Source organism: Oncorhynchus nerka, linkage group LG27 (genome assembly GCF_034236695.1).
Source record: "Oncorhynchus nerka isolate Pitt River linkage group LG27, Oner_Uvic_2.0, whole genome shotgun sequence".
NCBI lineage: Eukaryota > Metazoa > Chordata > Actinopteri > Salmoniformes > Salmonidae > Oncorhynchus > Oncorhynchus nerka.
In genome coordinates, this window is record NC_088422.1 from 69,193,292 (window position 1) to 69,216,886 (window position 23,595).

At 44.1% G+C, this 23,595-nt stretch overlaps 1 protein-coding gene across 1 annotated transcript; it reads right to left on the minus strand.

Annotated features, from left to right (window-relative positions):
* Window positions 1-13: 13 nt before the first annotated feature.
* On the minus strand, window positions 14-23,035 carry usp47 (ubiquitin specific peptidase 47). Its single transcript, XM_029639125.2, is given in 29 exon segments — window positions 14-1,579; window positions 1,674-1,804; window positions 1,925-1,972; window positions 2,276-2,406; window positions 2,721-2,839; window positions 3,365-3,480; window positions 3,667-3,747; window positions 3,939-4,114; window positions 7,286-7,945; window positions 7,948-8,071; window positions 8,211-8,330; window positions 8,493-8,608; window positions 8,704-8,911; window positions 9,148-9,255; window positions 9,373-9,485; window positions 9,689-9,744; window positions 10,145-10,221; window positions 10,393-10,524; window positions 10,695-10,853; window positions 11,099-11,251; window positions 11,401-11,496; window positions 11,745-11,894; window positions 13,962-14,041; window positions 14,256-14,401; window positions 14,512-14,608; window positions 16,373-16,526; window positions 16,676-16,789; window positions 17,428-17,622; window positions 22,766-23,035. Coding segments are annotated over 29 exon segments (4,080 nt in total). The 5' UTR covers window positions 22,811-23,035; the 3' UTR covers window positions 14-1,404.
* Between the last annotated feature and the right edge of the window lie 560 nt (window positions 23,036-23,595).

A 23,595-nucleotide genomic window follows, 5' to 3' on the forward strand; every position in this document is an offset into this window, starting at 1 on the left:
CAGAATACTGCAGTTATGAAAAAAACATTTTAATTTCATTCTAAAATCACCTTAACTATGTTCACACAAGATTTAAACCTCAAAACAAAGAAACAAATTATTTTATTGGCATTTCTACTGTGAACAGCTTGTGGCAGGCAGCATTAGAAGCCCAGAGGAGCTCTGCTGGGCCCTGCAGTGTGGAGACCCAGTCAGCTGGTCCAGTAGGGTCTATGCCCTCTGGTCTCAGTCTATGAGAAGCAGCAGCAGGTATATATTGCCCCCAACCATCTCCCAAAACCACTGAGGGCTCCCGCCCCTCAAGCAATCAGCATGCACGTGGCCTAGACAGACACGCACACCATTCACATCGTGCAGAAATAAAAACCACAGAGGAAATAAACATGTTTCTAAATTAACATAAGGTTAAATACAGACAAAATGTTTTTAATGTGTGCCAGAGGTCGCTCACAATAACATCAAAATAATTTACATTGAACAAAATGATGAGCGCCTTAATGTAGTCTACTTGGTGGTCTAGTTGCCATTTCCTTGGTAATTGGAAGACTAACACATATCAGTGAATCAGGAGGAAATGGCAGAGGCTGAGCTCCTATAAAGCGAAGGGGGTGGAGCAACAGTAAGAGGAGTTTCCAGTGATGCACACTGTGGCATTCTGGGAAAACAGCATAAACGTCAGCAAATTTTAAAAATGACCACTTTATAGAATCAGAGATAGAGGTCATTCAAATGTTGAGTGTGAACTACGTATCAATTTGCCAAAGACGATAAACTGCAGTTTGGATTAAAGAAGACAAAGAAACTGGAAGAAAACTGAAAGTGAGTTTGTTGTTGTAGATACTCTTGGCTTTATACTCAGTCTCTAAAGTGGGTGGGTGGGACGAGCATCGCTCTAGCCTGGTAAAATTTCAAATGTGGAGAATTTGAACCAGGTACATGTTCACAGATGGGTCAGGTAGTCTCTTGCTAGTCTGCATAACAGAGGGGGAGAGCGAGAAACCAAGTGCTAGAGGGAGATGAGGAGAAATAAAGTGTCGCAGAGAAGAGAGGAAACAGAAAGACATTTCTTACCCTCTGGCTACACAGCTCTACTCTGATCGTGCACCCATGTCTGGAACATTTCCATTAAATTGATTTGTCGGTATGTTTTTAAATTTTTAAAAATTGAATAGCTTTTGCACTTCCCTTTAAACTTCACAGTACAATAAACTATAGTGCACAATATGATTTCTGAGCCACTCTTTCCCCTAGAGCTCAGATGGAGGATGAAAGAGGGCGTGTGAAACGCACTGCTCTGGTGACGTCGTCGAGTCAACGTGGGGCCCCACGCCAGACAGGGTCCCCTGGCCGGGCCAAGCTACACTGCGGCAGGCAGGCAGGCCAGCCAGCTAACTGGGACGGGCCTCAGTCCTGCCCCGGGTCCTTGACCGGGCCCCCATCCAGGTAGATCTTAAGGGCCTTCTCCTTACGAGGTGAGTAACTGACCCGGTGGCCAGTCTTCAGCAGCCGGCTGCTCTCCTTCTTCATCAGCTCATTGCGTTCATCTTCCGACTGTTCCATAGGCTCCTCTGTGCTGTCCCTGAAACACCAGAGCACAAGCTGTGAGACTTTCTGCAGAATATACCTATATTGAACCAAATATCTGCAGTTTTCCCTGAACATGAGGGGTTTACCTGTAGAAGACCACAGCACCATCATCACAGATGTACAGAGGCCACACATTCAGAGTGGACACTTTAGGGTTCCAGTCCAGATCCTGATGGATCTCCAAAACCGAGATATCACAAGGAAATGTTCCACGCCCCTGCAGGAGACAATCAGGACGCCAGTCAGTAAACTGGGAAACATTTCAGGAAATTAAGTGGAGTGAATCAATGCAAGAGCAAAAAAGAAATCCTTACAGTGTCAAAAACAGTTTACCTACCTTGGCAAACTCCAGGTTTTCAAGAGGAATACCACTTATTTCACTGAGCTGGAGAGAGAGAATTGATGTCACAAATGGCCTTTTAATATTAATTTAGCATGCCCTATAATTTACCTTGCAACATCTACTTATGCATCTCAAAGTCTAGAGGCTGATGTTATATACTGTGATGTGAAAAGTTACAGTGCATCTCACTACTCCCATGTGGTGCATCAGACCCAGTGATGTTGCTGGGAGCAGCACTTAGTGGGTAAGACAAGCCCAGTGCTACCTTGCAATCCAGTGTGTATGTGGCCTCAGACATGGACAAGGCCTGGCACCGACATTCAGTATGTGAATACACACACACACCTTTTCCTTGAGTTCCTCCACACTGCTGCTCTCCAGAACCACTTCCTGGAAGGGCTCCAGCTTCATCTGGGCGGGGGTCCAGCGGCGGGTGAGCACAGCCAGCTGGGACATGGACTTCATCTTCTCCGGTCCTGGAAAGGGGCAGGAGAGGAGGGTTGGGGCTGGCTGAGCACACACACCCACTGTCTCTGTCTGCCTCTCTTTCGCTCTCTCACAAGTGATACTCATTCAGAGGAGAGACAATTCAGTTCTACAGGTTTTTTTCCCTTTTACAGAAGTAATTATGTTAAATCTTCCTCGAAAACGTGACCTAATATAGGCGTTTGATATAAAAGCAGTACTATATTTGAGTGTAAGTTTGTCTCTATTCAGGCTATGATGACAATGAGGCGATTTACAAATGGCTCTGAAGAGAGTAGTCGAAACAATAGCAAACCAGTATTACCATCTAGAACCTCCAGAAAGACCTCCCAGTTACTGGAGATGTTGATGTCCTCCTCGTAGACGTGGTAGTCCAGAAACACTGTCCCTGGGTTCTTCCACGTCTTCTTCCTGAGACGGAACCTGACCCCACACACAATTAGGATTCAACAACACTTCTAGCAATAAGCATCAGCTGTGAGTCAGTGCTTTAAAAGGTCACTCACAGTACCCATCCATAAGAGAACAAAGGTGACCATGATATTTTGAAGTGAGAGGATCTGCAGCAGGTAGCCTAACGGTTAAGAGCATTTGGCCAGTAACCGAAAGGTCACTGGTTTGAATCCCCGCGCTGACTAGGTGAAAAATCTGTTGATGTGCCTTTGAGCAAAGGCACTTACGCCTGGTAAATTACTAGAGACTTTGACATTCTGATTGTATCACCACAAAGACAACTGTGGAACCTTTTACAGTCAAGTAGTCGGTGCCAACAAATGCTTTCATAAGAAAATATGTAGGTAAGGGATTCAAGTGTATAATATTTGATGTATGGTTGGATGTGTGCCCATACATTCATGTGCATTAGATTGTGTACATAGATCATCTTAGATAATGCAGATTAGAGTTACTTGACTGTACATGTTTTTAAGTGTGTAAGGTGGAACCCACTTGTCGATGTTGAGGTCCAGCTTGCATTGGTCTTTCAGCTGAGGCATTAGCTCCTCTTTGGACTGTTTCACAGTCATGCCCTTAGCAAACACTGTGTCCACAAGGAACTTACAGGGCTGGGGAGGAGAGACACACACACTTAAGCATGAAACACAATGACATATACAACTGTCACATAATACACCCTGGTGACAAATCCATCAGTGACACACCTACAGGTTGCTGTTAAATGAGGAAATTGCACAACACCGAATAAAATCACTTCTGTGTCTGAAGAAACATCAGCACATCCCGGTCCTTACCTCTGCATCATTCACTAGTAGCTGGTACACTTTCACCCGATACTCGCCCTTCTTCAGTGCTCTGCCTAATCGAATGGTTATCTGTAAGAAGACCAAGAGAAGCGTCATGGATCAGATATATACATATATCTACATATCTATATGTTTATAGATAGATAGCTATATATATATATATATATATTTTTTTTTTTACAAACACACACACACACACCATTATCTTTTGAGAAGAGTCATGATGTTTTGAAAGGGGCAGATAGTGAGACACTACGGACCTTGTTGTCGTCAGAGAAGGAGGAGAGGGTCTCGTTGAGCCGTACACTCTCAAACTCCTGGTTGTTGGCGTAGACACGGAACACTTTGAACTGGGTAGAGGTGACCCCCACGAAAGGCTCCAGGTTCTGTTTGAACGCTGACAGAGTTATCCTCTTATCCACGTGGACCAGTACACCTGACAGGCAAACAGCACCAAAACATATGTTTCAATTAGTTGGAACAAACTAATCATAAAACAGTAATTAAATACTACATGTGGATTTTGTTCTAAGAGCATCTAAACCAGTGTTTCTTAACCCCCAAGGTGTTGCTCACCGGTCTGTCAGATAACTGACATGAGTGCTTATCTTAAATGAACCCATTCACATTTGATCATTTAAATGAAATAAAAACCTTAAAAAATGACTTCAGCATATGCATTTTGAAATACACTTCAAAAATTAAAATGTTTAAAAGCATATAGTATTGATATTTAAGCAGAAATATATGATTCATGACTCAACTCAATGTTGTTTGTGAACTACAGCCGTTTCTGTATCGAACTATATTTATTCTTTGGACAAGTGTTGCTGTTTTTTTTGTTGTCAACACCCACCACCTAGAGTATATACAATACACGCTGATTTAATGGAGATTGGAGAGTCATTGTACAGCGTTCTCCCGCTCTCAGATCTTAAACTTCAAATCTTACTTTACAGCGCAAGCCAATCCAATGTAAGTCAATGGAGAGTGAGGCCTGCTACATCATTCTCCCTCTCTCTCACAAGCAGGGGGACACACATACCACAGACATACACACATGCAGGTGTGCATGGATGTCTCATGGTAGGGTGGGGTACGGAAACTGTGTAATCTTTGAGCACTTTCTGACCTCTTTTACCATGGAGAAACATGCATGGAAGGTGTCCCTCAAATCAAAATGGTGCTGTAAAAAAAGTTAAATTCATATGAACGACCCACACTTAGTTACAAAATAACAATTTTACAGTTCCCACAAACTAAACTTTCAAATAAAGCAGTTAGGACATCAGACTAAACAAGATTAGCTTCAAAGACCTGCATTTGTAAATACATTTAGAACAGTTTGACTTTCCCACCAGCTGTTTGAGCGGGCGCATGGGTGTCCAAGCGTGTGAATGTCTGTGGTGTGTACACATGTGAGATTGTGAGAGAAAGAGGGAGGGGTGCGTCACTTGAGTGGGTTGAGTCACTGACGTGATCTTCCTGTCCGGGTCCCCCCCCCCCTGGTTTGTGCCGTGGCGGAGATCTTTGTGGGCTATACTCGGCCTTGTCTCAGGATGGTAAGTTGGTGGTTGAAGATTTCCCTCTAGTGGTGTGTGGGCTGTGCTTTGGCAAAGTGGGTGGGGTTATATCCTGCCCGTTTGGCCCTGTCCGGGGGTATCGTCGGACGGGGCCACAGTTCCGCAACCGTAAGGCTCTCCAGAGGGTAGTGAGGTCTGCACAACGCATCACCGGGGGCAAACTACCTGCCTTCCAGGACACCTACACCACCCGATGTCACAGGAAGGCCATAAAGATCATCAAGGACAACAACCACCCGAGCCACTGCCTGTTCACCCCGCTATCGTCCAGAAGGCGAAGTCAGTACAGGTGCATCAAAGCTGGGACCGAGAGACTGAAAAACAGCTTCTATCTCAAGGCCATCAGACTGTTAAACAGCCACCACTAACATTGAGTGGCTGCTGCCAACACACTGACTCAACTCCAGCCACTTTAATAATGGGAATTGATGTAAAATATATCACTAGCCACTTTAAACAATGCTACTTAATATAATGTTTACATACCCTACATTATTTATCTCATATGTATACATATATACTGTACTCTATATCATCTACTGCATCTTTATGTAATACATGTATCACTAGCCACTTTAAACTATGCCACTTTGTTTACATACTCATCTCATATGTATATACTGTACTCGATACCATCTACTGCATCTTGCCTATGCCGCTCTGTACCATCACTCATTCATATATCTTTATGTACATATTATTTATCCCTTTACACTTATGTGTATAAGGTAGTAGTTTTGGAATTGTTAGCTAGATTACTCGTTGGTTATTACTGCATTGTCGGAACTAGAAGCACAAGCATTTCGCTACACTCGCATTAACATCTGCTAACCATGTGTATGTGACAAATAAAATTTGATTTGTTTCCCGACCCCTCCTTTCTCAGCCTCCAATATTTATGCTGCAGTAGTTTGTGTCGGGGGGGCTGGGGTCAGTCTGTTATATCTGGAGTTTTTCTCCTGTTCTATCCTGTGTGAATATAAGTATGCTCTCTCTAATTCTCTCTCTTTCGGAGGACCTGAGCCCTAGGACCATGCCTGAGGACTACCTGGCCTGATGATTTCTTGCTGTCCCCAGTCCACCTGGCCGTGCTGCTGAGCCAGTTCAACTGTTCTGCCTGCTGCTATGGAACCCTGACCTGTTCACCGGACGTACTACCTGTCCCAGACCTGCTGTTTTCAACTCTCTAGAGACAGCAGGAGCGGTAGAGATACTCTGAATGATCGGCTATGAAAAGCCAACTGTCATTTACTCCTGAGGTGCTGACCCGTTGCACCCTCGACAACTACTGTGATTATTATTTGATTCTGCTGGTCATTTATGAACATTTGAACATCTTGGCCATGTTCTGTTATAATCTCCACCCAGCACAGTCAGAAGAGGACTGGCCACCCCTCAAAGCCTGGTTCCTCTCTATCTCTAGGTTTCTTCCTAGGTTCTGGTCTTTCTAGGGAGTTTTTCCTAGCCACCGTGCTTCTACACCTGCATTGCTTGCTGTTTGGGGTTTTAGGCTGGGTTTCCGTATAGCACTTTGTGACATCAGCTGATGTAAGAAGGGCTTAATAAATACATTTGATTGATTGAATGTTGTAGCAGGCCTCACTCTCCATTGACCTGCATTGGATTTGCTTATAATCTAGGAGTGAGTGGATTTCTTTAGATAGAAATATCTCCTACACACACTATATATACCAACAAATATTAAGATTTGATCATTTGAACATGTATTTACAGGACTTGATTAATGAAATGTGTAAAAAACAGTAACCCCATTTGTCCAAAGATTAAATATAGTACAATATCAAAAACTCACATTGTAGACAAACTCTTCAGATATGTCCATCAGTAAACTCAGATAACATGTCTACCAAAGGAAATTATACATTTCCATTAGAGATATGAATGAGTTAGGGGAGGGAGACCATAGTTTCCCGAGCCCGATTACAGAAAAGGTTGAGAAACACTTTGTGCAATCAAAATCACTGCTGAGTACAGAATCATCATCATACAGAGAGAAGACGTACATTTCTGGCCTCCTTCCCCAGAGCCGTCCTCCTGTGCATATGGTTCTGCTCTGAAGTAGAGGTAATAGGATTCTGCCTTGCTCTTCCCGTTCTCGTCATACTCGCTGTCCGTGCCACTGTCCTCCTCAGCTGTGTCCCACGTCTCTTTCTTGCCCTCGTTGGCCTTGGAGCGGCGGCTGCTGGTGATGCTGTGTGAGTCCAGGCCGTTGGCCAGCTGAATGGGGCCACTGTCGGCGTTGCACAGCGTGTCACTGCTGTGGCTGGAGCTCAGGATGTCACTGTCCACTGAGCTCGTGCTGCGGTCGTTGTTCACCTCAGAGTCTGAGCGCTCCTCCCCAGGGAACTGGGTTTCCGGGTCAGAGTAGGCCACCCGGATCCGGTTCTCCAGCTCTCGGTTGTCGACTGCAACAACAGCAGATACGGAGGAAGAGTCTGGTTCCTGAGAAGATGAGGGGGACTCGATGTGCTCGAAGTCGCTGGTGTCTGAGCTCTTCTGGCTGTCACTGGTGCTGGAGCCCTGCTGCTGCTGGAGGGACAGGTTCTTCAGCTTCTCTGTGCTCTCCTCCAGGATGGCCTCTACGGAATTCCTTTTGCCCTTTGACCCCTCAGAGCACTCCTCAGTTTCGCCACCAACTTTTTGGCAAATAGTTCGGTTGGTGCTGGGGATTGCACAGGCAGCGAGACAAACAGGCGGATTGTGTTCCCATGGCGATCCAGCAGTTTCCACAAGAGGGAATCAGTGAAGGTGACCTGGTGATCTGGGGATTCAGAGCTTTCCACAAAAACCTAAGAGAAACCAGAGAATGGACAAATTAGATTTGTGTTACATCTGAGATCAAAGCACTGCTGAAAAATGTTTACAGATACACAACATTAAACACAGCAGACCCAAGCTGGAAAGGACAATAATAAAGTGGAGTGCGACCTTGTTGCTCCTGAAGAAACCCTCTGCTTTCAGTGTCTTGTTGGGCACGTAGAGAAGCCGAAGGTCATTATAGCAGCGCTCCAGGACGACACGCATGGTTTCGGCTGAGAGCTCTGTGGCCTTTCAACAATACAATACACACACCGGAGAGATAATTCACCACAGATCCCAAAACAAATACAGGCAGATTTTATGGTCTTACAAGTATAGACTGTATCAGGCTGGATTAGACTGTATTAGATATAAATGAAGAATTAAAGAGGAGTGTCTGAACTAACTTACCTGTGCAATGAGCTGCTTGAACTCAGTGATTGACTGGTTTAGATAGGCCCTGATGCTGACGGGAGGGGCGATAGTGTCAGTCTTCAGATCCACCACGTGAACTTTCACCATCACCTCTACAGACACACACACACACAACTCACTTCTGAAAAGGCTAAAAGAGTTGCTAGTTATAGTATTATATTTTAAGTCTTGAATGTGTTTTACTGACCTCCAGGTTTGTATGGCTGGAAGACTTGTTCAGCTCTGCGGGTCTCCAGCAGCAGGTCAAACATGTAGGACGACTTGACCCCGCCCAGCAGCAGCCCCATGGGGGTGTCGTCCTCGCCCTCGTACGAACGCTCCAGGTACTCATGGAACTCATCGTACTTGACCAGGCGACAGCAGTCCAGCGGGACCACCCCATCCAGTTCCATGAGCTAGGGGGCAGAATGGGTGGCCAAAGACACACACACATCCAATTGCTAATATACACATAAGAGAATGTTTTGAGGCTTCTCTTGGCCATTGCGACCCCCATTTTAATCTTAGAACCATGTCTATCCTTGGACCACTCTCTATTCTGACACAGACCTCTGGCTGGTATGCACTGCAGCTGCTGAGTGAGATTAGCTTTCAATGCTTTCCTCCGCGTCTAGCTTCCACTCTGACGTACCTTGTAGGCCATCTGTGTTGCCTCTCTGAGCGTCTTGTCCTTGTGCACTTCCAGCTTGTTCTCCATCATAGCCATCATCTTCACCGGATGCATGCAGAACAGCTTGATCTGACAGAGAAATACAGAGCAATTAACAACAATACAACCCCTGTGAAAACCAACAGAACATTCAGTCAAATGACCGACACAGTTGCCCATGGGAAAGTCCACAGGAGGAGGATGTACCTTGCAGGTATTGCGCTCGATCTCCCTCTGTCTTTTCTCCTGCTCCTCAGACTCCTTCTCCCTCTGGACCAGATGCTTTATGTGCTCAGGGAAGTCCTCACAATCCAGATACTCTGTAGTGGTAACAACACGGCCCATCAGTCAAGAGATCACCATAACTAACTGGGGGTCCAAGTCATTGAGAGAGACTTGGAAAGTAGAACCTACTAGGATTGTTATACCCACATATGTAACTTAATACAGTTTAACAGTCATTTTAGACATTTAAAAGCAAACTTGATAATGTAACTAGACTTGATTAATACGTTTCCCTTACTTGCATTCCTTGAGGGGTCTTTCAACCTATAAATCAGCATATACGCATTTGTAGAGCTGTTGGAACAGAAAAACATCTTATTAAATGCAAATGGAGAAAAGGAAAATGAGTAGCCAAATAGAGTTCCATCTTCCTTTCCAAACACATGAAAGAACAGTGCATTACGTAAAAGCTCAGTTATCAACAGGGCTTTGTCCTAGCCTGAACACCCACCCTCTTGTTTTTCTCCCAGGGAGACTTCAATCAAATGTAGCCCCGGTTCATCCCTATTAAAAGCTTCCTCTAGTGTGTGAAGTGAACAGATACTGGTAATGTTCTGGCCATGTAGGCATGCATTAGTAGGTACATACAATGAGATTGTAAGAGGGGAGAGCCAGGCATGGGAGTGAGATGTGTTCAGGGACATATTGATTTCAGATCAATCCAGAGATTGACAGAGACAGGAGCTCCACTGACCTGGCAAAGGCACTGGAGTAATAGCCTCTGCTCCCTGAGGACCCTCCATACGTTTTCCTGATGTCTTCCTGGGTGATCTATAGAAGGACACACACACAGGACAACCACCATTGTGTTTCTGACAACTGTCAATAGAATGTTACAATAACAGGCATCAATTTCTTAAGTCTATTTAAAGCGTAGATCGAGTTGTTTTGTCTAGTATTACATGCATAGTAAACATAAGTTATTTGAAGACTGAGAATAACCTTGCTGACGTGCTGGTCATTGAAACTGTACCACTGGCCATCGCTGAAGGACTTAATGCAGGCATAGTAGTGGCCACCTGCAGCGCTGCCCGAATGGACCATGACCGAGAACAGCTCAAAGGTCAATGAACTCTGGAGACGAGACAGGGGCAGGAGAGACAATTAGCTAACAATTAAATCTAATGACAGCAGATTGCACTACATGCAAACAGACCAGGATGGGCTATAAGACACAGGGAGTACTGGTGCTAGAATGTAAGGACGGTTTGTGTGGTATTACATACAGTGTTGAGGTTGGGTACCTTTGGCTTCAGGACCCTCTCAGTACTGCTGGCGCTGTCCAGGCAGATTCCCTCATCAACACCATCGTCTGCCGAGAAGTCGTTGCTCATCTGGTCACTGTGGCAACTGCCTTCATTCTCTGCCCCGCTGTCAGTGCAGCTCTCCGTTTGAGGAGATTTCTATGAGAGCGGGCATTGATCAAAAACAAAGAGCGGGATGGAAAGAGAGAGAAAGCAGACAGAGTTTAGGTATCAGTTACACATGAATTAATGATGACATTGAAATGACTAATACATGAAACATAATCGAAAATCTAATTTGAGTAGACCTGAACGCCTGGCACTATTCCACCCCGGGCCTGATATCATTATTCTATATAGACTATAAAACACATAGGAGGCCACACTGGGCTGGTGTGTCTCACCTCGTCCTCCACGTCGATGAAAGGACCCATGTCCAGCTCCTCAGGGAAGGACATGCGGTCGTTGAGTTTGATGCGGTGCATAGTGGTGTAGTCAAAGTCAAAACGCTTCAGCTGCAAAGTCAACAGGTAGGGAAAGTGCAGAAACCTCAGCCCCTGTGGAGGGAGGGCAAAGGGCATGGGTCAGAACACAAATGGCCAGACCAGTGACGACCATCACTCAACATCCTCCCCAATCAGTTCTCCCATGACCCAAAGGGAAGTGTGGTCTTAACATCAACAAGATCACTAGTCTGTATACTCACCTTACGGGCATCACATTTTTTCTTGCAGCGCTCACAGAAATACTGGTTGGCCCCATCCAGAGTCTCTGGCTGGACGAAGGCCTGCAGAGCCTCCTCCTGTTTCAGTGAGTCACAAAGGCACTGTATCAGTAACAACTCTAACCACATCTACGTCACATTACACTGTCTTACTATTAAAAGTCTTAGGAAAATGCAGGAGCATACAGCAGGGTCTGGACTTCCGTGTCTGCGTGGTGAACACAAATGACCATCATAGCTTTGATCTCTTCACACACATGGATAAATACTTCTATAGTCATGAAGAAGGGTAGAGACATAAGAGATGGTGGCAGAGAGACACGCACCACACTGCCATAAGCCTGGCTGGCCCCAAAGGGTCTGATGACCAGAGGGATGTCCAGGTAGGTGTCAATCCTCCAGCTCTCATAGCCACACTCCAGACAGCGCACATAGTCCTTCAGCTTCCCCTGGTACAGCTGGTTAATCAGGTCAGCCTGAGGGGGGACACAACACCAGGGAGTCAGGCCCGAGCAGTCACAACACTCACATGTATCTCTCAGAACTCTGAAACATGCTCTTCACTGATCACACAGTACATACTCACACAACCTCAACTCATGCCAGCGCAATAATAACGTAAACTCCCCAAAGACAATGACCTGGCTCCTCTCCAAGAGTTAACACATTTCACTAAATATGTGACTGCAACAGCAGGCCCATTACCTGTTAAATGGGGACTTATGCAGTCAGAGACCAATTGGTCCAAGTGTTGCGTGTTAATGGTAAACTGGAGATTAGCTGTGGGGTCCCACAGGGGAGCGTCCTTGGTCCACTGCTCTTCCTACTGTACATTAACAATGTGAAATCAGCCTGTCCTTGTAAATTGTTTTTGTATGCGGATGACTCTTCTCAATTGGTTTCCCAAAAGAACAAAGCCTTAGAAGAGATCCTTATTGCAGAATTATTCAATATTACTAAATGGCTTTGACAAACACTCTGCATCTTAGAAAAACAGAATTAATCTTATATTCCAGAGTAACGCTTGCAAGGTTCCCTGGTTTTAGTGTCAAAGTGGGAAACTCAGAGGTTACACCAAAAACATCAAATTCACACCCAAGGTGATAGGTACCGGACCTGTGAGATTATGTTTAACAAAAATAAACCCCAAAATTTAATTCTTAGCTAGAACTCAAAATGGCTTGATATTGACACCCTGAAGAGTCTGGCAGGTAAGCTAGTTCAGTGTCACTGATTATGTGTGCTCATCATGGTTCACCAGCAGCCACAAACATCTAAACAATCATTTAGGAATGAAACACTTTTGATTCTAAAGAACAAGCCACAGACCAGCTGAAACAAGCTTGTTAGGATTTTATTTTAACTGTACCGGCCCTCGTACTCATCTGGGGGTCCAGCATTTTAAGGAGCTAGGCTGGCTGTGTGTGTAAAAATGAATTGTATTAATTGAACTTGGACTGGTAAGGTCCACAGAATTATCACTGACTCGGTCCTCACGTACTTATCCAATTGTTTATTTTGTTAGAGATGCCCACCAGCATAATACCTGTGCCAGAGACTCAAATAATCACCTTTTTAAATGTAAGAGTATATCAGGTAAGAACCCTTTTTTATATTCCGGCACTGTTGAGTGGAACTACCACAGCAACAATAACATCAAATAAAATGTAAAAAGTTGGCAGTGAAAAAAATAAGCTTGAGACATGGACTGTGTGTGTGCATAGAGGGTGTATAGGCAAGACAATAAATGTAAGTGCCGTTGAATGAGGTATGGTACTAGGTGCACAGATTTATGTCAAGAACTGCAATGCTGCTGGGTTTTTCACACTCAACAGTTTCTCATGTATATCAAGAATGGTCCACCACCCAAAGGACAGTCAGCCAACTTGACAACTGTGAGAAGCATTGGAGTCAACATGGGCCAGCATCCCTGTGGAACGAGTTTGACAACTTGTAGAGTCCATGACCCAATGAATTGAGGCTGTTCTGAGGGTAAAAGTGGATGCAACTCAATACTAGAAAGGCATTCTTAATATTCTGTACACTCAGTGTATGTCAACACCCCCAAAGAAAAATTGGGGACCACAGAAATAAATCTAACTTTATTGTGCAATCCCAATCACGTTTTTTGTATGCATATAATATGTCATTTGTTATATGACAAAATCAAACAAACAGTTGAAGAAAACAATAATAGAAGTTCAAATAAGTACCGTAAGTGGAGAAAACTGCTGCTGGGGACACAAATATAGCAAATATCAAAATGGGACTTTGATTAACCACAATGATAATGCAGAGCATTCTTTACAAATACAGCTAAACGCAGGAGCTCACGTGCACAAGCCTAGTGCTTCTATCCACAGTGAATTAAGTGTATACGGTTTATAGCAAACTCCTGAGATCAGAAAAAGCTAACCCTGAGCCTTACTGGCACTTTCTCCCCTTCCTACAGAAGGCCCTTTAATCTGGGCCTTGGGGAGGACCCTCATTGGCTCCCTGGATTAGTGTTTAGACAAGTGTCAGTGTTCACTTTTCTTTCATACCTGCTCTGTCTGCTTCCATTTCTGCTCCAGGGCATCAAACATGACCCTACACAGCTCCTGGACGTCATGCTGCTGCCAGGCTACAAAACACAGATACGGAGACACCACAGAAGAGAAAACACACACAAATCAGTTAAGACACAGCGAACTGTGTGACAAAACAAACAGTACCCCTTCCCCACACTCTTCCAGTTCCTTTATCAAAACATCAGAAGAGGTTGAGCCTGGGCCACTCCTGGTTACAGGGAGGGTGCCTGGCAGGTGTTGTCTAGAAGTAGCAGTGTGACAGCCCACCTTCGCTGCTGTCCCAGCCGAAGCTGCGGGTCACGTCGGTGGTCTCGATGGCCCTCTTCTTACTGGTCTGCAGCAGCAAAAACAGCCTCTGTAGCTGGTAAGGGATGCTGGTGACCGGGTCTTCCTCCGACTCCTCAAATTCCCAGCTGGAGGGAACAGTGGACAAGTAGAAAATAGTTTTAGGACAACACTCTTCCCATTAAATACAGTTGTTTAGTAAAACAATACAAAGAGCTTCATGAGAACAAGTACTTACTTGTACAGTGCATTTCTGAACTCCGGGGTCATAAACAGAGTTTGTAGAAGGCTGTTCAAATAGCAGGTCATGGCCTGGTTCACCAAACCCACATATCCTGCAGAGGGGGAGAAAGACATGAAATTAAATTTTATTTGTCACATGCACCAAATACAACAGGTGTAGGTGGAATGCTGACTCACAAGCCCTTAACCAACAATGCAGATAAGTAAAGAAATAAAACAAATAATTAAAAAGCAGAAGTAAAATAACAATAGTGAGGCTATATACAGGGGGTACTGGTACAGAGTCAATGTGCAGGGGCTACGGTTAGTCGAGGTAATATGTACATGTAGGTAGAGTTAGTGACTGCATAGATAAACAGAGTAGCAGCAGCGTGGGGGTGGGGGGGTGAAATGCAAATAGTCTGGGAAGCCATTTGATTAGCTATTCAGGAGTCATATGGCTTGGGGGTAGAAGCTGTTAAGAAGTCTTTTGGACCTAAACTTGGCGCTCCGGTACCACTTGCAGTGCAGTAGCAGAGAGAACAGTATGACTAGGGTGGCTGGAGTCTTTGACCATTTTTAGGGCCTTCCTCTGACACCGCCTGGTATAGAGGTCCTGGATGGCAGGAAGCTTGGCCCCAGTGATATACTGGGCCGTACGCACTACTCTGTAGTGCCTTCCGGTCGGAGGCCAAGCAGTTGCCATACCAGGCAGTGATGCAACCAGTCAGGCAGGATGCTCTCCATGGTGCAGCTGTAGAACCCTTTGAGGATCTGAGGACCCATGCCAAATCCTTAGCTTAGTGATGAGCTTTGAGGGCACTAAGGTATTGAATGCTGAGCTGTAGTCAATTAATAGCATTCTCACATGTGTTCCTTTTGTCTAGCTGGGGAAGGGCAGTGTGAAGTGCAATAGAGATTGCATCTATGGATCTGCTATCTATGGATCTGCTGAGGTGGTATGCAAATTGGAATGGGTCTAGGGTTTCTGGGATAATAGTGTTGATGTGAGCCATGACCAGCCTTTCAAAGCACTTCATGGCTACAGACGTGAGTGCTAAGGGTCGGAAGTCATTTAGGTAGGTTACCTTAGTGTTCTTGGGCACAGGGACTATGGTGGTCTGCTTGAAACATGTTGGTATAACAGACTCAGACAGGGAGAGGCTGAAAATGTCAGTGAAGGCACTTGCCAGTTTGTCAGCGCCTGCTCAGAATACACGTCCTGGTAATCCGTCTGGCCCTGCGGCCTTGTGAATGTTGACCTGTTTGAAGGTCTTACATTAGCTGCGGAGAGCGTGAGCACAGTCTTCCAGAACAGCTGATGCTCTCATGCATGTTTCAGTGTTACTTGCCTTGAAGCAAGCATAGAAGTAATTTAGCTCATCTGGTAGGCTTGTGTCACTGGGTAGCTCGCGGCTGTGCTTCCCTTTGTAGTCTAATAGTTTGCAAGCCCGGCCACATCCGACGAGCATCGGAGCCGGTGTAGTATGATTTAATCTTAGTCCTGAATTGACGCTTTGATGATTCGATGGAGGGCATAGCGGGATTTCTTATAAGCTTTCGGGTTATAGTCCCGCTCCTTGATAGCGGAAGCTCTACCCTTTAGCTCAGTGCGGGTTTTGCCTGTAATCAATGGCTTCTAGTTGGGGGTATGTACGTACAGTCACTGTGGGGACGACGTCATCAATGGACTTATTGATGAAGCCAGTGACTGATATGGCGTACCCCTCAATACCATCGGAAGAATCCTGGAACATATTCCAGTCTGTGCTAGCAAAACAGTCCTGTAGCTTAGCATCTGCTTCATTAAGTGAGTGGTCAGGGGGGTTACGTAAAAGGAAGTGAGGTCAAGTCTATGCTGTTGACAGAGGGTGTACCTGTGTCAGACTTGTTGAGGATGGAGGAGTAGGAATAGCTGGGGCTGCTGTAGTCGCTGCTGCAGCCCACCGTGCCATCTCTGGGCAGCGGGCCGATGAAGCGCTCCTGGGAGCTGTCATCCAGACCACTGCTGCCCGCTGTCCCCGACTCATCCTACACAAAGGAGAATTAAGCTTCAGCTTATAGGTACCACTAGTCTACCAAGAACGAACTGCATGCAATCCCTCCTCCAGGGGAATGCCCTAGGCATGCTGGTATTCATTAAAACCATTAACTTAATTTTATCTTCCCCACTCACTCACCGATGCAATCTGAGGCTGTTCTCCGTCCTTGTCTGTGAGCTGGAGGAAGTTCCTCTTCCCGGGCTCGAACCCAGACTCAGTGAGGGACGTCTCACTGCTGGGATCCAGCGACCCCTAGGGGAGAACAGAAATAAAAAAACACCCTTCAGTTTGGACAGGCAGGTCTGAGCATGAAAAAATAATTGCAGACGCAAACAAAATAAAACTAGGATTTGAGAGAAAAATATCAGTAGATCCCCACAATACAACCCAACATAATCAACCTGTCAAATCAAATTGGTTCACATTGAATTCAGAACGAGAATCCTCCCCATGTTGATCAGTTAAAAAAAAAGAGCTTTTAGGACCAGCTGGGGGAGCATGCTATGAAGCAGCAGTGTTTACCCTTGTAATGTTGGCTGGAGGAGAGGGAGGGGGGGGAAGAGTAGCCAGCTATGGAAATAGAGCTTAATCCACTGACCTACTCGTGAGATAACTCCAGCCTCAGATTACTTCAGGGACAGGAAAGATAGACTGGCGTACATTCAAACAAAGCCATTTACACCCGATGGGGAGGATCCAAACAGCACCATTTCAAGCCGTTGGTCATTGAGTACAGCTCAGTAGAACAGCTGACATACAGTAGACAGTGTAGCCATGGAGGAGCAAACAACGACGGACGTGTTGGAGGAGTTTGGTCTATGTAAACCCCCCCAATCAGGATCCAATGAAGGGACCTGGGATCATAACGTTGTCTTAGGACACAGACTCACCATGTCCCCGGTCTTGCCCCATTCCAGGTCAAAGGTGCCGTTCACATAGCTCGCCTTGTGGGCCACATCCTCAAAGAGTTTGGAGAGAGTAGTGGAGGCTGGCAGGTTGAGGGTGAGCCTCTCGTTGACCGTCTTAGCATTGGTAGTGTCCTGGACTATGCACAGCACTCTGGGCTCCTCTGACGCATTCTCTATCTGTAGGATACAGGACACACACAAACACCTTGAGCGCAGATCACACATCTCCATTCAGTTTTCTACTTCATGACAAAATATTAAAACAAAACGTTATCAGCAGCTTATTTGCATGCATTCAGGGAGCTGAGCGATTTGACTACAGTCAGTGGTTAGGGCATTCTAATACTCACACATGAATGTCATAACTAGAGGTCAACCGGTTAATCGGAATGGCCGATTAATTAGGGCCGATTTCAAGTTTTCATAACAATCGGAAATCGGTAATATTGGGTGCCGATTTCCAGATTTTTAAAATATATTTTTTACACCTTTATTTAACTAGGCAAGTGAGTTAAGAACACATTCTTATTTTCAATGACGGCCTAGGAACAGTGGGTTAACTGCCTTGTTCAGGGGCAGAACGACAGATTTTTACCTTGTCAGCTCGGGGGATCCAATATTGCAACCTTATAGTTAACGAGTCCAACGCAATAACGACCTACCTCTCTCTCGTTAACACTCCACAAGGAGACTGCCTGTTACGCGAATGCAGTAAGCCAAGGTAAGTTGCTAGCTAGCATTAAACTTATCTTATAAAAAACAATCAATCATAATCACTAGTTAACTACACATGGTTGATGATATTACTAGATATTATCTAGCGTGTCCTGCGTTGCGTATAATCTGACTGAGCATACAAGCATCTAAGTATTGAGCAGTGGTAGGCAGAAGCAGGCGAGTAAACATTCACTCAAACAGCACTTGTGTGCGTTTTGCCAGCAGCTCTTCATTGTGCATCAAGCATTGCACTGTTTATGACTTCAAGCCTATCAACTCCCGAGATGAGGCTGGTGTAACGAAATGGCTGGCTCTTTAGCACACGCTAATAGCGTTTCAAACGTCACTCGCTCTGAGCCTGTGGTTGTTTCCCTTGCTCTGCATGGGTAACGCTGCTTCAAGGGTGGCTGTTGTTGTGCTTCTGGTTCTAGCCCAGGGAGGAGCGAGGAGAGGGACAGAAGCTATACTGTTACACTGGCAATACTAAAGTGCCTATAAGAACATTCAATAGTCAAAGGTTAATGAAATGCAAATGGTATAGAGGGAAATAGTCCTATAATTCCTATAATAACTACAACCTAAAACTTCTTACCTGGGAATATTGAAGACTCATGTTAAAAGGAACCACCAGCTTTCATATGTTCTCATGTTCTGAGCAAGGAACTTACACATTAGCTTTCTTACATGGCACATATTGCACTTTCACTTTCTTCTCCAACACTTTGTTTTTACATTATTTAAACCAAATTGAACATGTTTCATTATTTATTTGAGGCGAAATTGATTTTATTGATGTATTATATTAAGTTAAAATAAGTGTTCATTCAGTATTGTTGTAATTGTCATTATTACAAATAAAATAAAAATTGTCCTATTAAACGGTATCGGCTGTTTTTGTCCTCCAATAAATCGGCATCGGCATTGAAAAATCATAGTCGGTCGACCTCTAGCTTATTGTGACCTTTAATTGTCCACAATTCTAATCCATGTGTGTGGTGTGTTGACATTTGTCAAATGTTTTCCTAATCCAAGAACCTTTTGTATTTTCTTAAAGGATTAAAATGGGTCATCTCCTAAACAAAAATTCCTATGGTCAGTTTATTTAACCTACATGCGTAGCCTGTGTGTCATGTTGGGCTGGTGTTACTGCCATTTTGGTGAACAAAACTGGCCCTCACTCAATCAGCCCTCTGTTCTAGTTAATATTTTGTTATGGTCAGGCACAGTGACCAGCTGGTAGTAGGTTGGCTAAACATTCAGGACCGCAAAAACCGGAGGCTCCATGCAGTCATCAACAAACCCAACACAGTAAGCTGCACACAGTCACTCCACTCGACTAGGAGGGACTACCTGAGAAAACCTCTTCTTCATCTCATTGAAAATACTCTGCCTGCAACTCCAAAACATACCCTAATGACACATGGGGAGGAGGGGTGAAAAACACATAAAAGATTAAAACAGTGCAAACAGCTGTTACCGAGAAGGGAAACAGTTACGCAACATGCTAGAGTTTCTCTATGTATCCACAAGCACACCGGCTCAGACAAACTAATTTGGAATGGCACGCTTTCAATTCACTTCTAAAGACCACCAGTAATATACTGTAGGTATTATTAAAAACACAGACAGAACAAGTGACCATCCTAAAGTAACTATGTAAAGCTAGTGATCTTGGCAAAATCTGTCAGGCCGATGATACAAACAAGCCGCAGATGTCAACACACACACACACACGAGTGAATTATCAGATTAGGGTATTTATAATCACAGATAATGTTGCAAGGTGCTGACATGCAGCCGTAGGTTCAACAGAGCCCAGACAATCGCACTACACAGAACAGATATGAGAATCTAGGCTAAGTGACAAACACAGTAGAATTATTACTTATCTAAAACCAGAGTTATTAGTCTGGATTTCTGTTAAATCATTATTGATCCAGTCAGGTGACCCTGAAAAACATCTTCCTGCCAACAGGGCAAATTACAGCAAAGAAACACCCTGCATCAGTAGGCCTACAGCAACACTAACTCTGTTGATGAGCCTTCAGAGGGTGAGAGAACAACCTGGTCTATAGTCACTGGCTGGCAGAAAACCCTGAATTTCAGCAGAACTTCAGTCTCCTTTTCAAGTCAGTCGAGTCTGTAAGATAAAAAAATTTCTTCAATCCACATGACAATATGTGAGAAAAAAAAGTGGATCTTTACTTCCTGGTTTTACAGTAGCACCTGAGGTCTAATGACTTCCTGAAACAGATACTGAAACTTTTCTATGCATGTTGTTTCTCGAGAACTGACCATTGCATGAAGGGAAAGTAAGAGAGGGCTTGTTAACCGTAACCGGCTTGGGGATTTGGTTTTTAAAAGAACATTTAGGCCTAACGTGAGTTGTCATGGGAATTACATTGCATTAACATGCATTTGCACATCTGACAAACATTTAACATTTCCCTGAAAGAAGAACCATACTAGGGACATTTTATGAGAAGTCTGAAACTTAAGTTTACCAAATCAAGGAAAAACAAACATGACAATGAACGTAAATACAATAGCCCTTACACAGTATTAAATGTCCTGTTATCTCCTAGGAAAGCCTGCTCCCGAAATGGAGCTATGCAAAGGCCACCACCACAGAGGAAATTATACGAGCGTTTGAAGCTAGCTTACACAACCTTCGAGAATAAAATGGACTTGAAGACCTTGTTGTACTTGATGAAACTGGAACAATTTTATAACAATACATCAGTAGGTGTGCATATGCCCAATGCCAGATTGAGAACTAAGTCTAACCCCAGAGGCCGAAAACACCCTCCACCTGCTGACTCATCCCACTGCACACAACTTCTGTCAAGCGCTTTAACAGAAGCTAGCAGGTGGCTCTGCAAAGTTTAAACCAACCAGTTCCCTCTGGACAACGCAACAGGCTGGAGCGACTAATGTGAAGCTACTGATTCAAATACTGACTATTGCCTTCATTGGTTGGACAATAAAATCTTTAAACTGAGTTTTGGTTCTGTCAAAAAAACAATTTCAAGTTGCCTAACCTGTTCCAGTTCAAATTGAGGCAAATTAAATAAGTTATCTTGCTTAGTTAATGGATAACGAAGCCAATTCTCCATTATTTTACACATGACCAACTGAAAAACGAGTTCTAGCCATGCTCAAATGCAGAGTGACAGCAGCCCAGGCAGCAATGTGCGTAAGGTTGGAGATTGTCATAAGCATTCGGACGTGGAGCCCTGCATACAGCTGAAATAATGGGTTCAGCCGCATGACTAGGGGGATGGAGAGAGGACCGATCGAGGCGTCGCTGAGCACAGTGGCTTGGACCTTCAGCACTGGGAACACTTGATTATTGAGAGAGGCTGTCCAGAGCAGATTAAAACTAGAGTAAATTCAATTTTAAAGAAATGTATCATCCTACTGAGGTCAACATTCCAGTCTCAGCCCTAATACCAGCCTAAACAGAAGCTCAACACTCATTGTCTTTATCCTTGATCTGCAATTATGTTATTTCTCAGCTAGATGGATTCACATTTCTATATTAATATAAGATTTGGATTGTGTGATGATTATAGTATCTTCAAAAGGTGGGAAATCCATTAACACAATGTCAAATGGCAATGTAATTATTTATAATTGCAATGAAAGCAGGCAGTTCACTGACTACAGGCCTGGAACTTTTCTACAGCCCCTGGCACGATAGCTCAGCCAAAACAGTGGCCTGATTAGCTACAATAAATCTTCGTGTGGAAATTGTGGATACAAAAACAACCCTATGAAATGTAAATAAGGAGATACTGACACAAAAACGTTTAGATTGTTAACTATTAACAGTTAGACCTAATTGTATGAAGCAAAGGAGGGTATTGTAGTATTACTAGTTAACGTTAGCTAGTTAAATTACACTGAACATATAATATTATCACAGCTAACTAATAACAAAATGTTTGTATAAGATATATCATAGTTAATTAACGTTAGCTATGAAACCAAAATGTTGTCCTTTGAGACTGATGTTTAGAAAAATATATAACCAGCTGGCTAGCTCTCGCTAACTGGCTTGCTAACGTTGACAGCAACAAGGACTCCATTGTTTACCCGATCTGAAACTAGCAAGGTAGCTAGTCATCAACAACCTCGTCCAGCTGGCTAGTTTGCCTTTGCTTTGACAAGCTAGCCAGCTACAAGATAACGTTACCAGCACCTCAAAGCAATGTCTAACGACATTATGATAAAGCTAGCCACAAAAAAAACTAGCAAATAATACTCTACAATTTTATTTTTCCCATGTAGCTAGCACTGTTGTCCACCAGTTTCCTAAATAAACGTTACTACGCCGTTTTGAGCGAAACAATCGGGTTTAAAGCTACAGTAGCTCGCTAAGGTTAGCATGTTAGCAACCTTTGCTAACTAGCTAGATGAAAGCTAACGTTAGTTAGCCAACTCGATCATTGCGGTTTTAAGCGTCAGTAAATAATGCCACCAACTACTTTTCTGTGCTAACTTCTAAAAAGTTGCTTGTATCATTGACTGTCATAAAGATTATTACTAAGGGCCAGTTGTTGCCAGAACCCCGTTCTGTAACTGGCTATGATAATCTCACCTCTTTCGGTACGAGCTGGTTCTCTTCGCTGGGCACCATTTCCATTTGTGTGACAATTTATACAGCCATCTACCCGAGCTCGATGTCAACAGGAAAACTTTACGACGGTGAACAAAAACATAATGTGTTTTTTCAACCCGAGGGTCTGTACAACTAAACTGAAACTAATAAAAACTTGTATGAAACTGATATAGGATAGTTTCTGTTACACCACCTAAGCACAAACACACAGCTATCAATGGGGAGGAAATGGACAGCCTTCAGTTTCCCGAGATTCCAGAGAAGGTATCATCGTCACGTCCTTAAACATCTCTGATGTTACTGATAACCTACGTACTTAGAGCAAGTCTGTAGGGAATGTATGTACAGGTAACTGCCAAAATTAAAGCAAACACTTGAGTAAATTAGTGATATAAAGTATATTGAAAGCAGGTGCTTCCACACAGATTTGGTTCCTGAGTTAAACTCCCCGTCATGCTTATGGTAAATGCATAAAAATGCTGGGCAGGCCATTATTTTGGCTGCCATGGCTATCCCCCCATAGGATGACAATGCTCCTGCCACAGAGCACAAGTGGTCACTGAATGGTTTGATGAGTATGAAAACGATGTAAACCATATGCCAGGGTCATCTCAGTCACCAGATCGCAACCCAATTGAACACTTGTAGGAGATTCTGGAGTGGCACCTGAGACAGAATTTTCCACCACCATCAACAAAACACCAAATTATGGAATTTCCCATGGAAGAATGGTGTTGCATCCCTCCAATAGACTTCTAGATACTTGTGGAATCTATGCCAAGGTGAATTGAAGCTGTCCTGGCTCGTGG